We start from the raw sequence: 17,370 nt of genomic DNA, 5'->3' as shown, positions 1-17,370 counted from the left end.
TTATTAATTAGCATTAGTTTTATCTGTTTACATAGTAATTTTTTTAATGTACGATAATAATGCATGATTTCAGATCTTTGCCCGACCAGACGTTGTGGCTAGAACAAAAATGGATGCAAGTAATTTAGCCATGGTTATGGCTCCGAATATACTGAGATGCACCTCACAGGATCCTCGGGTTATTCTAGAGAATGCTCGTAAAGAAATGGCCTTTGTGCGCACGATGATAGAAACCCTGGAGACCGCCTGGGTAGAGGACCTCCACTGACCTACTCGTCAGCTCTAGATAAACACTCTAGACCACTATGCCAAATGAATCCAATGTATATTCATTATTTATCACGTATAATTACCATCGTAATTGTGGTTTTAATTGTCGCTATTTTGCGATCTGTGAGTCAAGCCAATTATTTTTCACTTTGCTTCAACGAGAGAACGAACAATTTTATTGTAATTACGACGAGAAAATTTCAAGAAAATATGGTACCAGCCACGATGACGAGCGTTGTACAAATTTTCTAATGTCAGGAGCAATAGCGATGTGTAACTTGTAAAGATTTCTGCAATAGCAATCTATAGGAGTGTGTATTAATTAAAATTATACAAGCGTGAAGACAATTTTAACTCAATGTGGGACTTATATAGGGTGTTCAGTTGTAATGACAAGAATGTTTGAAGCCACACATGTTCCTTGCTCGCTTAAACTACACGAAAGAGAAAAGTATTTTTAATGCAGTAAATGCTTTACTTTTTATTTTTCGCATTTAACGCATTCTCCGTTTGCACGCAATAGAATACGTACATATATATTTTTGAGATCCTATAGAACATTTGTAGTAGAATTTCCAACGTTTTAATGATTTTTCTCCTTGTATTTACGATAAAATTCTGTTCCATGCATTTAAAATATTTTTTGGTTCATGCATTAGAAGAGAAAGTCAATCGAGTCATGCTCGCCGTGTGACAAATTTATTCCTTTGATAAAAACTTGTAAATTGTGCATAGGAAAAACGTTTATCACGTCGAAAGTAAGAAATGAAATTGTCATTCGGCGAGATTATAACACCCGATTCACCTATATCACCTTCCTATTTATTATTTCTATGTAATGAAAATTCTATGTTGCATACTAGAGATTATTAGATTTTTATTATGTACATCGCTATAGAACGAATATATATAAAGTATATATATAAAAAAATATATATATATTTTAATGCCCCTTGTTACCGCGCGCGCGTCAGGCGCGGATATGGCTTTTTTACTCGAATTGATTGTTGAATCTCATGTAACATAATATGATGGTGAAAAAAGCAAACGATACGTTACCGTGTATAGCTGCACCCCGCGATGACTTTTTGTATTTAAGCGATAAAGTAACGCGTATGACGTATAAAGTAAACACGCTGCGAAGAACTAGCAAGCCATACTCGATGTGTTTTCTTTGATTTTTTAATTATTATTATTAATTAATATTATTTGTAAAAATGCATATTTCCTCGTCAACTTTCCAAAGAAAACCTATCATTCTTTTACGTAATTTGTGAATCTTCTTAGTTTCATAATGTCACGCAACTAACCATATTTCCTTTTGTAAAAAGAAAAAATTAGGATCGAGTGTTTGTATATAGAGTGCCGTGGATGAACAAGAAAACTATAAGAAAAGCCTCTCTCTCTTTGGCGATCTTTAAATTATTGATTACAATAGTGTATCGCAAAATGCTACCGTTTCAACGCTATAAAAGACTTGTTAAAAAAAGTTATTGTATAGAACGTACAGAGCTACCGTACAAAAAACTTCATGAGACGTATCTTACGTATGATTTAGAAAGTACTCACTGAGCATTGCTTCTGATGCTACCTTTTGTATAAAAAATAATGAATCTTTTGCGTTTGAGCTGTACAGAGTTCTATGAAAAAAAAGGAAATCACGTGAAACGTGTTGACGGTTGGCGTATGACAATTGTGGTGAAAAAATTCCAAAGACATTCGAAATACTCTTTCGAATACTCAATTCATTTAGTTTTTATTGATTTTCAAGTGACAATAAGCGCTTTACGTTTATTTTGTAATGTGTATCTACAAGCTTTTTTCATACTATCGATGATGAAATATACATCGAAAAATAAAAATGTAACGTTAGTTTATCATTCAGATTAATGAAACCTTAAATAAACTGTATCGTTTGATTATTTTTATTCGACAATAATTTTTCTTCCAAGTGAACCGCAATATATTAATTCACTTAATGTGACTCAAATATATCGTGAGTGCTTTGACCTTGCGAAATGTGCTTCAAGCTTATTGAATGGTGGACTGGTTAATTTTACAGCTTTCAATGCGCTGTATAAATCAAAGCTTATTTGGTTGAAAAGTTATACGTATCGTAGTGTTCGTTTTTAAAATACAAATAAAGACTTAATATATTTTTGTAATTCACACATTTATATTACTATGAGCATAAAATTATTTTCTGAATATTACTAACAATGAAATATCACAATCATACATATTGCTCATCGATTTTAATTCATTTTTAATTTAAATTTTAAACCTGTATAAAGATTATATGCATATCATGTAGGAAATTCAAAATATTAGAACTATCTATTAGTCCACTGTTCAAATGGCTTATAGAATTTTGAATATTTTTCATAAATCTCCGCGCAGCTCGCCTTAACCGCTACTAAATCTTGGTCTTCTAGTTGTACGACTTAGTCGCATTATTTACGAGATTCACAAGGTAGAGTCTATCAAAATAAATACTAGTAAAAATTACTCTTTAAGAGCGAAACTTCCGCTCGCGTAATCTACGTCTGGCTGTTATGGCTACTTTAGAGAAAATAGAAACATTAGCGTTCATTCTATATAGCGCTTCTTTGTTAATTGATAAATCAACGAACAAGAACTTTGAGTGATCAGAAGAATAAGCTCGCTACCCTCTTCCGACAATAGGCGAAATCAAATGTTTGATTATAAAGAAAAAAATGTAGATTTTGTCCAATCGTATGGATATATTCAATTCTGAATGAATATTTTATGAACTTGATTTAGTCACTGTACAAAGCAATATTTTAATTATGTATGAATTGCGTTTTTTTATTGTATAGAAATCTCTAACGTTAATTAATTTTCACTTTTTAATACGTTCATTTAATTTAATTGTTCCAGTCAATTACATTATGTATCACATTATTTAATTATAAACTTAAATCTAGCGTATAATAGCGGAAAAATTTATACAAACACATACAACACCATCAAGATCAATAAATTCTATCTAGTATAGAAGATGAAACGTAACTATTTAAGATGTTGGAGGATTGTTTCGAAATTGTACTGTTCAACTGCAATATCTTACTGTTAAGTAGTAACTAGAAGACCTTTGAATAAAATGCAATAATTATTTTGTAAAATATTTTGTTCACTCTAGTGATTTATTCACATATGCTATACCTAATTTAAAAAAAAGATGAAACCGCCAATTAGTTTAAAATTATTTGCTGTAGGTATTCGATGTAGCTTGTGAATTAACTAACGTCGCATTATGTTTTACATTAATCAGTTAATAAAAAATTTTCCAAACATTGAGTAGACTATTTTTCCGTTATCTTTAAATTACAAAAAGTAAAAAATAAATTTGCCAAGATTATGATTCCTCTGCCTATATATTTGTGATATTAAAGGTATTAAAATTAAAACCCAATTAAGTTTTTTTTATGTTTTATTAATACTTGTAAAAAATAACATTTTTTCTTGTCACTATCTGAAGAAATATTTATTTCTCATCTGTGATTCGTTAATTTTTGTTGTAAAATAATAAACAAAACACTTACAATTATATCTTCTTTAGTATTTTCTATAAAAAAGGAGGATGAAATGTTCGTACAAATGTACTAAACGCCGTGAGAAAACAATACGAGAAGCATCTAACTTCGGCATTTTTAAATTATTACAATAATATATCACAAATTCTAAAGTTTCAACGCTATGAAAGACTCGTTAAAATGTAATAGAGTATAGAGGGTACAGAGCTACAGTACCAGAATTGGAGTTAATCATTGAATGCCGTATATGCGAACTTGTTTTTACGTTTTGAAAGTGCAAGAAAGTGGATTCTTATGAGTGGTAGCTTGTAAAACAAACATTATTTCTTTCGCATTAAACAGTAGAATAAAATTTTAACGAGTACTACGTTTACTAAAGAATATCATAATACGTGCACATATATTTAAAAAAAAAATACTTGTATTTTTTTTAAATAATGGTTTGTAAAGTAAAAATTATATGAATAAGTTAGTAAACGTTCTAATCTAAAAGTAAAGTAGCACTTGAGTTTATACTCAATACAGAGAACAATCTTTTATAACTCAAAATGATTCCGGCATATTATAAACATTATTTCGAATTTGAATAAAAGCGAATTGAGCCACTTGAAAACATTTCCTTAATGAGTAACAATTTTAAAGATCTATAACAAAGAAATAATTTTGCGCAGAATATTTTGAGATATGATCGATGATATTATGTACTCTATAACTTTGATAAGAATTGCAATTCTCACAACAATGTAGAAATAAGTTCGTGAAACTTACAACTAATAATTATATTTACAAACATTTTGTCTAAAAATGTATGTACCTGTAGAAGTTATTGCTTGTATTTCTGTTTCATTTGAGTGTTGATTATTCTTGTATATAAAAATATTATAATTTCTCTTATAAGTTTGATAAAGATTTAAGCGCATATGTAGAGTATTTATAAATGTGTCGTTAGAGACGCTTAAATAACTTTGATTATTCAAAGTTCTTAAGTCTAAGTAGTACCCAGCTCTGCTTGATTGACTAAGTTTACAACATCAATTACCATATATAAGCGTTACAATTAAAAGACTAACTTTTACAAAAGCATCAACTAATATATTTGATTTTTACAAATCGATGCAAATCAGTTTTATAACAAATAAAACGACATTTTGCATCGTGAAAATACAATGTATTTTGAATTTCCAAATGATTCATTTTTGTGTTTAATAAGTTCCTTATTCGTCAGTTTCGTGTAATTAGATGGCGTTATATGAAGTATATGAAAAATAACGAACTGCAGAAACATGAATCATCGAGAAATTAAAAAAATACTCGTATACCATAAACGATAACCCTAAACAGTGCTCCGAAAGATCTATCCCAAACCTTCGGGACACTTTTTAAAATATAGTCAGACATAGTCGCGCCTTACATCTCTAAGAATCTTGGTCGTCTAGATGTGTATATACGATTAGTAGTCGCGTTATTTACAAGATTTACAAACGAATTTAAAACACTGTATACATATAATAATAAAATCGTAATTATGTATGTATAAAAATCGATCACATTAATACTAGGGCATGTTCCGGGGCAGCTCTCTTCCTTCGTCATTGAATTTCTCATATTCTGCTGCTACTCTGCCTCGGCTCGCGTTATGCAGCGTACTAGGAAAAAAATTACCGTTCGAGGGTTGCTCTCGAGGCTCAGGTCAGCAGCTGTCGGTGAAGGAGGCCGTCGAACCGCTGGCTATCTCCGCGAAGTCCTGCCTACTTGCCGAGCACAGCTTGCTCGAGAGGTCGGTCTCGCGCTTCCTGCAATTCGGGGATGTGCAATTTTTATTTCTACGAAATTTTTGCAACGAGAACCTTCGTGTTTCCCAGAAAATCAGAGAGTTTTTTCGGGTTATTATTTTTATATTGAAGATCGTTTATCATATTTGGATAACTGATATACTGAATTTTTAATAACGAAACTGCTGCTGATAAAATCTAGTTAATTCTCTGATGAAAAAGGATTTGTAAAGGACTCACCCCCTGCCCGGTAGTTCCATAATATCAACTACGACACTGTTCACGTAGAGTCGGTCGTTGCACCAGAAGAAGCACAATGATCGAGGTTGCAGAACGTCCATGTCGTACGCCCACGACAACTCGACTCGTCGTATTTTGCCAATTTCTCCGGTCGAGCCGCCGGGGTGTGCCACGACCATTCGCGTCGTCGTCCCGTGCTCCAACTTCATGTAGCCGCTGTACACATTTTCAATGAGTCCTTTGTATATTTGTTTTAAATTTTAAGTGAATGAAAACTTTAATATTTCATTTAGGAGGAGAAAACGTGAGAAGATATGATGAATGAAAGCTCTAAAATGTAATTTACCTGGGAGTCAAGTCCATGTTACGTATCACGCCATTGTCAGCGTGAAGCGTGACTTTCATGTATCCCTGCACCCAGCTCTCAGCCGTGGGTGGCCTGGCCAAATTGATTGTTATTCTGTAGTGTCGTCCTGGAAAAAGGAGAGTCGTGGAGTTTTAAAAACCCGTAATGAGAGATTACAAATCGCTTTTTTTCTCACTGCACGTGATTTCTCAACTCTAGTGCTATACTATTTCCTAGCAATTGTCATTAACTTTTCTTTGCGAAACTTCTGGTCACTGTTTGGTAGGAGCACAGGTGCCACACGTTTTCTCGCAATGGTGAATCCAAGATGGTTGTGAATTATAAGAACTAGCCAGTAATTATAACTGTGTTTCTTATATTTTACGTGATACCTTGCTAAATAACTGACTGATTTAATCGGTTTTGATAAGTAATTGTAATCAGGACTTATTAAATTAAGATAGATCGATCCAATCGCAATAATACATCGATTATTATCAGTTTGAATGGGATCAGTCAGTTTTAATTCGATAATACGAGTTCAACGATTCATAAAGCTTTTCATAAAGATTAGGCTCTTTCTACTGATAACGTGGGGTTATAGTGGGGATATTGAAAGCATCTGGGATCATTCATTAGAGTTAAGAATTCACTTAAACGAAATCAATCACTTCTTCACAACTTCAATCACACGCGTATACAATACGAAAAAAACTCACTGCAATAAGGATCGTCTTTCCCGGTAGAGAAGAAGAACTTGGAGCCCAGCAAAGCCGACACATCCTGTCCCATCTGCTGCCTCCTCACCAGAGCAGGACTGCTGTCCGCGTGATATCCCATGATTCCGCAACTGAGGCTGTTGTTGCTCTTGCAGGAGAAGCACTCGCCCCTGAGGAAACTGGCGTAGCTGCCACACTCGTGGGCTACGTACTGACACTTGCTGTTGATGCTCTCGATGAAGAGCTTGATAGCTCGCACGTGGTTGCAGGCCACCAGGACTCGCGAGGCTTCTTCCAGACCTTCGCGAATCAAGGTCAATGGCAAGGACGGCGTCGTCTCGCTCAGGTCGGTGCAGCCCGGCTGCTCCTTGCCGTTGTTCGGGTAGAAGTCCAGGTGCCCGCACGGCTGGCTCATGCCGTAACCTGGAAGACCTTGGGTGATTTTTTTTATGTTTTTGATTTTGAAGCTTTGTCGTGTGAAATTTTGGTGTGACAGATGATGTACGATTGCGGCGAAACTACGATTGCGGCGAAACTACGATCGGTGCAAGTGCGTATACTGTGCGAAATGAAGAAAAGGGCTTAATACCTAAGAAGAAGATGCTCTTGCCGTCGGTATGGATGACATCGACGAGTTGGGCGTCGGTGTAGTCGAGTCGCAGGTGACTGGGCATCCCTTGGAAGTAAGGTTCGGCCGGATCGAGTCCGGTTATACGGCCGATGTTACCGTTGAGCTTCTCGCCGGCGTAACCAGCCGTGTGGGCCCCCAAACTGTGTCCGATCAGATGAACGTCGCTTGGGTCCAGGCCGTAGTTGTTCTGATGTGGAAATCAATTTATAACGGCGAGTCGATGCGAAATATAATAATCACCCGCAGCTTTCGTGTATACAGACGTTTTACTTATTTTAACTTTCTTCCGAGAGATAATGTACGCGTTTAGCAGTATAGTTTTCCGAGAAGAATTCATCGATTCAATCTACATTCTACTTGCCGTCCAAGAAAGTTCGCGTCTTTAACGATAAGAAAGTCAGTTTTTTGCTGCGCTGTATGTATAAGAAAACACACTTTTGCATATAAGTAGTTTTTAAATGAAATTTTTTCAAGGCCTATGTGGGTCGGAGCACTTGGGTGCTCGATTGTTTTTCTCGCCACAGATGCTAATTCCGAATAATTTAAATAAATCGTCGTTTCATCGGCTTTTCTTCGTCGCAGAAATACCACGCGTAAATCAACGTAATCTTCATTGGTAGAGCTTGTACAAAAAAAGACATTTTTGTCCTCTATTAAAAAGACGCAACGGCTCTCGAGATTAATCACACATATGTCGTTGCAAAACGCAGACTCAATCCATCATAAAAATTTTATTAGTGATAATTCAGAAGCTCGTCGAGAAGAAGGAAAAAAAGGCGGAGCATGTATAATCACCTGCAGATGCTTGACGAGATGCGCGATCTCGAGTCCCACTAGCCTCGTGTTGGCGGTGGCCTGTGTGTAAAGGGGTAGACTGCCACCGGCCCAGTCGACGATTATCACGTTGTAGTCGCCGTGCTTGAGCAGCTCGTTTCTCATCTCCTGCGATCAAAGAAAGCGCCGACGCATAAGTATACATTATACGAGATCACCGCGAGCGCGTAAGTCGGTAGCTGTGGGCGAGGATTAAATAAGCGAAAAAAAAAGAAAGGAAGAAAGAAAGGATCAGGCTTGACGAGAAATTCGAGCGGAGATTATGCGCGGATTTCGGGAGGTTATTACGTCGTAAAGTATCGATTATGCCTTGATGGAGCTTCGATACTGGATAATGGCGTCTTTTGAGTTAGGTTGTTTTTTTTTACGCTTTGATTATTTATGGGACGATGCGAAGTGTATATAATAGAAAATTTCAAAGCGCTTTCGGAATTTCCTTGAACCTGAGAAAGTTCGAAACTTTTATAATGTATCTCATACATGCGTTAGCGTAAATCAAGCGGAGGCTCGTTAATTTCTCTCCTGCGAAATTAATGCGATGACGTCAGTGATAAATCCATCCTCAACCGTTCTCCGCTCACGCGCACTCGTACACGTAAATTACGTCAGTGCGTTCAACGCGATATTTTTTATCCGTCGTCAGATTAGTTGTCACAAAAAAAAATGCAATACGTAACCCATCGACAGGTCCATGTAATTGCACCTTATTAGGCCATCACGTGTAGCCCAGGTCTAAAAATAGAGTGTATGAATAGAGGCCTGAAGCCCATCGAGATGATAAGTGTACATAATACGCGCAGCGATTCCGCGTCTCGTAAAACGGCTCCGAGCTCGCAATTTGCATGTAATTGCGGGTCCGGGTGTGGATGGGAATTATGAGTGTATTACACTTCCGCCTATCGCGAAATCCGATATATAGCCGGACGTGTACGCTCGTGGGGGATATTAGGAAGTCTGGTACCGCGTGCAGAGCGAGAAAAAAATTCGGTGATTACTCTATAGTAAAGTTAAAGCTCTAATCGCTTCCTGATATCTACAGAGCGTCTTTTCGGCTGGCGTATTTATGCGTAACTGGTTCTTTTTTTAAATCGTTGCTTTTAGGCTAAATGTTGTTGTAGGTACGTAACTCTGCGTTATTTTATTCGTGAATTTCGTCGAAGGAGTTCCTTTGTTTGGTGCACAGTAGATGAGTCACTCGATCATGCCTTGCAAATTAAGATTTTATAGTTGTAGCCTGTAACACCTTTGCGAGGCGAACGATTTTATAACGTATACTAATATCGCGGTTTTACGAGATTTTAATCATGTTTAGCATAAGAAAAATTAGGAGGATTCTCAACGAAGCTTTTACCTATACCAAACGCCAGATGATATTAAAGAACGATAAAAAAGCGCATGTATATTTCAAAGCAAAGTACAGTTTTTCTAAGCTTCAAATCTGAGTAAAAACAATTAATCACCGACTACAGCGATATCTCCATTCACTTTGGACACATCATAATAGGAAAACCAGATCGTAGTTACGGTCGTTACACTGTATAATCATCGGAATTCCTCGGAGCTTATCGCGTCCATCATATCCAGTAGAGGAATAAGCGTTGGATCAGTCGGTCCGCAGTGGTTGTATCTTTATATAGAGGTATAGGAGCTGATCGCGTCGGGTGGCGATTGCAAAATTAAAATGAATGTCTCACCTTCACCCAGTTGCTGAGCGGCGTGTCTATGAAGCCGTGTATAATAAACTTGGTTTTTCGCTTCGGACTGAAGTTCGAGCGCTTGATGGACTTGTCCTTTCCTACGATTAAGACTTGGCCCTGCAAGAAGATGAGCAGAAGAGCGTTAGTGTGAACAAGAGCTGGGTACGTTGTTCCTGTGAGTTTTCTGATGGGAATCATTAGGTGTTTCTTTTTTGTCTCGGTCATATTTTCATGCGGTATGTTTGTTGACGTGTCATTGGCATAATGAGTGGATTGAACCTCTATATAGAGTCCGACTGTTAGTTACTTATTTTCATCTTGACCGCAAAAGTGTGTGTGTGTGTGTGTGTGTGTGTGTGGGAGTGTGTGGTTGATTGTGACGATGAATGAGATGCGATGTTTTATTTTGATCTTGAAAAAAGTTTTTGTGTTCTTCGAACAAGTAATGTTAATCACAATATGTTTATATGAAGATATATAAGATAGAAAAGTAAAATAACCATGTGATACACATACGTGGGCGAGATTTGTCCGCGCCCGGTTTTCAATTCAAGTAACTCATACTTTCTCCTAGAATTATATTATCAACACTCTTTAGTCCAATACTCAGAAGTCACGAGCAAGTTTATAAAACTTATAATCATCATTTTAATTATTTTTATAATTTGAAAGTTAAATAATCCAGATCAAAACAAACTTGATCACATATCTCCTGATCAAGTTCAAGGTTGATTGAAAAAGTAAGCATTAATAGTCGAAAATATTATAAATATAACATAATCTTATAAAAAAGGAAATCCTACAATTTATCGAACAATCATTTCAAACTGAAACGCGCTAATTCGATATAATAGGTGAAAGCTGTGTGCAGCTAAAGTATATTTTCAATAACATCGATTCCGCAATCGAGAATTAAAAACCGATAATCCCGATCAATCGCAACCTCACCGATACTGCATAAACACGTGCACAGAGTTGCACGTGCACTCGCGCAATACTATAGTTAAAAATTTCAAAGCCAATTAAACGCGGACGTTCGCGCGCGATGATTTAAACGCGATCGCTCCGAAGCGAGCGTCTAATTAATAATGCGCGCGAGATAGTTCGGCCTATTAAATCCGAACACACACACAAACTTGCCTATTCGCGCCTTTGATCATAAGACAGACATTTCCTACATTAACGCGCAAACTGCGGATAAATGCCCCCCTGCGCTACGTTGTGCTGAGAAATAAACGAAGGAAGATAAGGCGAACGGATTTCGCGAGGGGGGAGAAAAATCGGAAAGAAAGAGCGCTCCCGCGGGAAGGATTCAAAGCGCGGCGTGATTCCGAATATTAACCGTTGCGGATAATGAGAGAGATAAGAGCTAATGGGTTTGGCGGTTTCCTTTATATTCGAACGCTTATACCTTTTAATCTTTTATCGTTTATTAGATGTATCTTTACTGTAACTGCGGATTGCTTTTTGCGGAAGCGTTATTAACTTGTTTAGCATGTATCTTATCACGCGAACGTTCGCGTTTGATTTTCTTCTTTGCGTTTCTGAATTTCAAATCTAATTTCTGATGACGCGGAATTTCGCGCATATTTACGAGTTCGTATTAGTAAAACAAGAAGATTGTAGCTAGGGAGTGATAAGAACTTTGAATTTATCAATATGGAAATAATCATGATTCATAGAGAGTTATCAGAAATTATGAAACTTACTTCGGTGGGATTGTCATTGGTATAAAGTATAAACCGAGTGTTGATGACCTCCCGCGGCAGCGGGAAAACATTGAGAGGTCGGTGAATCAGATGGTACCAGCTCCTGGTGATGTTCAAGCAGCCCAGCTCGTCGTAGCATCGTGTCTCGTTTTCGACTGTGAATTTTCAAAAATTTTCACTACAAATTTAGATCGAACGAGTTAAAGATGGAATTTTTACTACAACTGGTTTTAACTAAATACACAAATTTCAATGATATGCTGCATGATGCACAATTTATAGCAGCACGTTTATGGTAGTAAAACAATCAATACTATCATAAAATAGAATCATTGTCATTAATTATAAATCACAGTTCAGTAGACTAGTAAATTATTAATTCTTAATCACATCTTTATAAAAACCGCTGCTAATTAATTTCTTGCATTCTTGTTTTTTTTTTGCATTAATGTATGCATGTTATGTAGAGCGTTATAATGAAAATCAGTTTACTTCGTGTATACGTGCTTTTACATTCTCAAAAATGAATAATGTCCTTACGAAGTACGACGATATCTCGAAAAATAAAGAAATTTTGCATACATTTATAAAATGAATTATTAAATAAAATGTGAAAATCATTATTCTGCTCTTATTTTTCTCAAAAGTTATATCGTTCACAAACGACGTGAATAGAACGAAAAATCACACATTTAAAAAATTAGGACAAATGCATGCCAGTATAATAATACAAATATTCAAAAAAATACGAGATCTGGTCTCCGAACACCTTACAGAACAAGTTTCTGTAACCTGTTTCTACCGAGCTCAAAATTTGCCCCTCTCCGAAAAAAAGCTCCTAGAAAAAAAAAAATCCGAGAATTTACAAAATTTTACACGCCGGCCCTTACAAAGCACGCTTCAAAGTACAAGCAGCATTGTGGCGCTATCAGGAAAGAAAGAGATTCGCGTGGATGAACGACTTACAGGGTAGCCAAGGGATATTGACTTCTATTCTGTCGCTGCGCGCCCATTGCCACGGGTCCAGGATTCCAGCGGAGCAGATAACAGGAGCCAATGCCACCAGGAGTAGGACCAGAGCTCCTTCGCACTCGGAGTTTCCTTGTTTTCTCACGCCTCTCCTCCTCATCCTGCGCACACAAACACACGCATATTGTTTCCGTTAGTCTATTTCTTATATTATTATGTAGTTATTTATTCATCTACATTGTTTCGATTATATTTTACAAAAAAATCCCGGATAAAAGGTCATTTAACTGCAATCAATTATTATCGATGAAGTAACGCTACACGCACGATGGCCGAATAGCCGCAACCTTGACTTTTGCAGTCAAAGGTCGAGGGCTCGATTCTCGCGGACGTGTCGAAACTATTTTCTAAGATCAGATATTTCACAACGCGGCGGCGCGCGCCATCAGCTGTTATATTCGTACGCGCACGCGGTTTTATAAGCGCCGGGGAATCGAAGAGCTGCGACGGTGCCGGACGAATTTTCAGTTATATCACTGGTTTCATCTCTTTATGAAGAAATGTAGAATTTGGTCTAATTTATCGCTGCGCGTTGGCAGATTGGGACACGTTTGCTTATCATAATTTTTAGTCATGGGGTTCCAAGTGTTTTTTTTTGCTGTTTATGACAACATGTTGATCGAAGTAAGCTTTACGAGGAAAACATGATTACATCTGCGGTGCGTGTGCTGTTCACTGCCCGTCGTAACGTTGGAAGAGAATTTTTCGATGAATTGACGAACACGATTATTTATGCACTTATTGGTGCTGTCTTTTACGAATAAGAATATAACTTAATTTAATTATTGGGTACACGTTTTAATATATACGCATTTCAACTGAACCATATATTTTGGGTGACACTTTGAACAAATAAACTGAATGTAATATTGTTCACGATCCCTGGTTTAAAAACTTAAAAACTTTGTACCTGAAGTACCCGACACTTTAATACAAATCGACAGTAACTCCAAGGCAAACCCTAAACCACCACAGTTCGAACGAAACCTACCTAACGATCAACGAAGCAATCAGTTCCACCCCAAAAAACCACAGAATCTCCGATCCTCAAAACTCAGCACTGCAACACAACAGCGTCTCCTCCTACAGCCTACTTTCAGCACAAATAATCACAAAAAATCTCGATGTCACTGAATTAACTGAAAACCGCACTCTCGCGATACAATACAATACAAGCATAAAAGCAGCCGGAGAGAGAGCAAACAACAACTCGCCTGTGTCTTGGCAGCCGCGTGCGCGCGTCGCTACTAAGTGCTCGGCGGCGAATGTGCGCGTCCGCAGCTCTGGGACTGAATTTGAAAGAGACGCGAGACGGGCCCCGCGCTCAAGCGAGCTACCAACAGGTAGAGATCGCGTATATAGTGCTGTAGCAGTAGTAGAGGCAGCATGAGCGCAGGTAGTCGGGCCGCTGTAGTGGGGCCCGGGCCCCCGGTCAGTGCGTATTGTATAATATCGGGCGACCTTCGGGCGCCGCTTCGAGCGGCACCGATCTCGGAGTGTTATAAGAGAGGGACGCGGAGAGAGTGAGAGAGAGAGAGAGAGAGAGAGAGAGAGAGAGAGAGAGAGAGAGAGAGAGATGCCGATGTATTAAAGAGTCGAGAGGATGCAGGTCAACGAGGTGTGCGCTGTGTGTATAATGTATTGTTTTTTTTTGAGTGTATAGGCGCGGTTGGACGTTTGTACTTTACGGTATAGACGGGTCCGTTGTTTTTCTTTCGATTCCAAAATCGTTTATTTTTTAAACGATATGCCTAATTGGTGAACTGATTCATTAGGCATACTTTGTATACGCTTATAAAGTTAATGCTCTACTTTTGCTATTTCAAAATCTTTCGATAGCTAGTATGTGGATTAATCGAATGAAGATAACATGCACGCGACTATGAATTAATGCTTCATTAAGAAAAGAACGAGGTTCGTTCATACGTTACATTAACCTATGCGCATACGTCAACCTGCCACCAACTACCTTACAACTAACGGTCTATTTACATTCCTCGATGATGACTATGCTCAAGTACTTGGAAGTTATCATTACCATTTCAAAATGACGAGTATAATTGTACAGGAAAAATCGAGAAGAGTAACACTAATAGGTAAAAGTCTCACACATTTTCCACTCCAAGCCGTAATCACTTCCTCGCTAATATCCGTATAAAAAAAAGTGTCGCATGCGATTGACTTCTCGATCTCAGTCTCATTTGTTATAATATTTCGCTGGCGGCGCTCTCGCGCACTTTCGGGAGGGCGAAGTAAGTTATACAGCGCCGCGCGAGAGCGTTATATTTTATAAGAACGAGGTGCAGATCGCGGCGCATGTAACGAGCGGAAAGTTTCTTGCGGTTCTCTCTCTCTCTCTCTCTCTCTCTCTCTCTCTCTCTCTCTCTCTCTCTCTCTCTCTCTCTCTCTGCCTATACGTCGAGAAAAAGAAAAGTGCTCGTGCGTCAACAAATAAATGCGCGCAGGCGCGGTTATGAGCGCGAACTTTTTCTTCAACATGCGTCTGCAGTGAAATTTTCGCGACGAGATTCATGCAGAATCATCGCGCCGTTTGTTATGTCTGCGCCGCTTTATTCCGGAGTGTATTGACTCGAGGCAAGTTTTTGAAATTCATATTATGTATACGTGTCTGGAAGAGGTTAATAAATATTTGGTAAATCGAATATTTTGTTCGTATGGCAATTTAAAAAAAACTGTTTGAATATGTAATAGTGTTATGAAAATCGTTTACAATGTAGTGTTTCTGTATAATAAACGCAACAATCTTGTGGGTATCTTTATGATGGATCAAAATGCGTTTTCTTCTTTTTATGTAAATTATGCGCATCGAGAGAAGATTATGTATTTACGGTGAATTTTTTGTGCAACGAATAATCGAATGCCGATGGAAATCACGTTGCGTTCTCGACCCTATTAGAATAATAATAATAGTTGAGGCGCTTTTAGAAAGGATTTTGAACAAATTTTCGGCACCGAGCGCGATTGGAGGGATTAAAGAATTAATGCAGCTGAGTGTATAGAACAAGTTGTAATATGTAATATTTATTAGAAAGTTGCTCAATTCCGAAGAATTCGGGCTTACACAAGAAGTTTACACGGAATATTATGTAAATTGTTAAATTATTAAAAGTAATGGCATTATCATTCTTTCATGTAAAAATCGAGGGTATACAATTATGTAGGTTTGGCCAGCTACGCGAGAAACATGTTCTTCCAGATGTATCGTATTCTAACTGTTGTGATTCGAAGTATAATAATTTTGAGATTAAATTTAGTTTTCCTCGAGTAAACTTTTGTACGAATTTCATACCTGCTCCGATTTACATCAGTCACCTGATGTATACCTACGCATTTCGCGTGAGAAAACGAAATGTGCTTAGTCAGCGAGGATGAAATGTCTAATAGAATGTCGTTAACTTGACGTTTGAGTATTAGATAAATCTCTGACACCCGTGCATAAATTAAAGGCGCTGAACGGTTCGGCGGTCGATCATTCAAAGAAAAGTTTGCTGTAAGAATAATATAAGAAGAAAAATTGATAAGTATGTAGCGACTTTCTGATTCTCTAAACTTGTTCTTCAAGAACTAATTATTTGTACATACAAGCACGTGGAATCAGTCTTGTGAAATATCGTAGTGCCAAGCACGATCAGCTGTGAAACAAAACAGTATTGGATAGGCCTTCCCACGATCGATCTGATCGAACTGTTCGAACTTTCCTATACTCTCTAGTCTTTGGTTAGTGAAGATAGATGGCGCATAGGCGCTTTCGTATTTTCCTTATCTAAATCTGCGCGTTGAGACTAGATATAGAGGTGTGCGACTCACGTCAATATTGCTTTGCTGACCTGCTGCTTGGGTAGCTCATACTATAACTCCGACTATAGGTATATCAAAATTCTACCCATTGCAGCTGCTTGATGAGAACGATCATAAATTTTCTTCACCCCATTTACTGAAATTAAAAATTTTACAATTCTTTAACTGTTTTCACTACATTCGTTAACGTATATTTATAAGTATTTAGAGAAATCTTTAAAAGTTGCAAATGTTTGACAATTTTTTCAATGATTAATTTATCATTAATCAAAAGTGAAATAAGCATTATAATACAAAGAATACAGATATGCACAATAATACAAAGATACACTCAATTGGATGGAGTCAAAACTTATAATTGCCAACATTTTGGCTTGTAAAAGGTGTTTTTTTTTTAATTTAATACATGAGTTATCATCATTTCAAACTTGTTATATACTTATATATTATGTTTTCTTTGGTGATTTGCCTTTTATATTTTTACTTCGCTATAATTACTCTTCTGTAAGCATAGAAAAAAGTATTCAAGGCAAACAGCCGCAAACAAAGCTTCTTGTGTGACCCTTAAATGAATGTTATATAACTTTAATTTAAATGTTTCTCCGATAAACTCCAAGATTGAAGGGTAGCAAGATGTATCAAAACTGCAACTTGAAGGATTGACAGATTGTTGGAGAGTATGAATGGAAGCCCTGTTTCAAATTTTCAAAGTGTGGACAGCCTATGATGTTTTTTTTTATTTCAAAT

General features: G+C 37.2%; 2 protein-coding genes across 8 annotated transcripts in view; one reads left to right on the top strand and one right to left on the bottom strand.

The window, feature by feature from the left end:
• LOC100119219 overlaps positions 1-3,585 on the top strand; it is a 33,156-nt gene extending 29,571 nt beyond the window's left edge. For all 3 annotated transcript variants that reach the window (XM_032595960.1, XM_031921341.2, XM_031921339.2), the window contains one exon: positions 74-3,585. In XM_032595960.1, coding sequence (XP_032451851.1) covers positions 74-268 — 195 coding nt within the window. In that variant the 3' untranslated portion in view covers positions 269-3,585. The remainder of the gene's footprint in view (positions 1-73) is intronic.
• The window catches only part of LOC100119257 (pancreatic triacylglycerol lipase), a 41,431-nt gene continuing 25,915 nt past the window's right edge, over positions 1,855-17,370 (bottom strand). Inside the window, exons 2-11 of one of the 5 annotated variants that reach the window (XM_016988858.3) lie at positions 16,633-16,759; positions 12,742-12,905; positions 11,776-11,930; positions 10,064-10,183; positions 8,331-8,477; positions 7,494-7,722; positions 6,905-7,336; positions 6,186-6,312; positions 5,840-6,055; positions 3,707-5,620 (exon numbers count right to left, since the gene is read on the bottom strand). In XM_016988858.3, the coding sequence (XP_016844347.1) occupies positions 5,518-5,620; positions 5,840-6,055; positions 6,186-6,312; positions 6,905-7,336; positions 7,494-7,722; positions 8,331-8,477; positions 10,064-10,183; positions 11,776-11,930; positions 12,742-12,904 (1,692 nt within the window). In that variant the 5' untranslated portion in view covers position 12,905; positions 16,633-16,759 and the 3' untranslated portion in view covers positions 3,707-5,517. Of the gene's footprint in view, positions 5,621-5,839; positions 6,056-6,185; positions 6,313-6,904; positions 7,337-7,493; positions 7,723-8,330; positions 8,478-10,063; positions 10,184-11,775; positions 11,931-12,741; positions 12,906-13,795; positions 14,067-16,632; positions 16,826-17,370 lie in introns of those variants that run through there. The other 4 variants (XM_031921343.2, XM_008214016.4, XM_008214014.4 and 1 more) reach the window with 4 other exon arrangements.

This window comes from Nasonia vitripennis, chromosome 1 (genome assembly GCF_009193385.2).
Source record: "Nasonia vitripennis strain AsymCx chromosome 1, Nvit_psr_1.1, whole genome shotgun sequence".
Taxonomy (NCBI): domain Eukaryota; kingdom Metazoa; phylum Arthropoda; class Insecta; order Hymenoptera; family Pteromalidae; genus Nasonia; species Nasonia vitripennis.
This window is presented reverse-complemented; position numbering and strand designations above follow the sequence as displayed.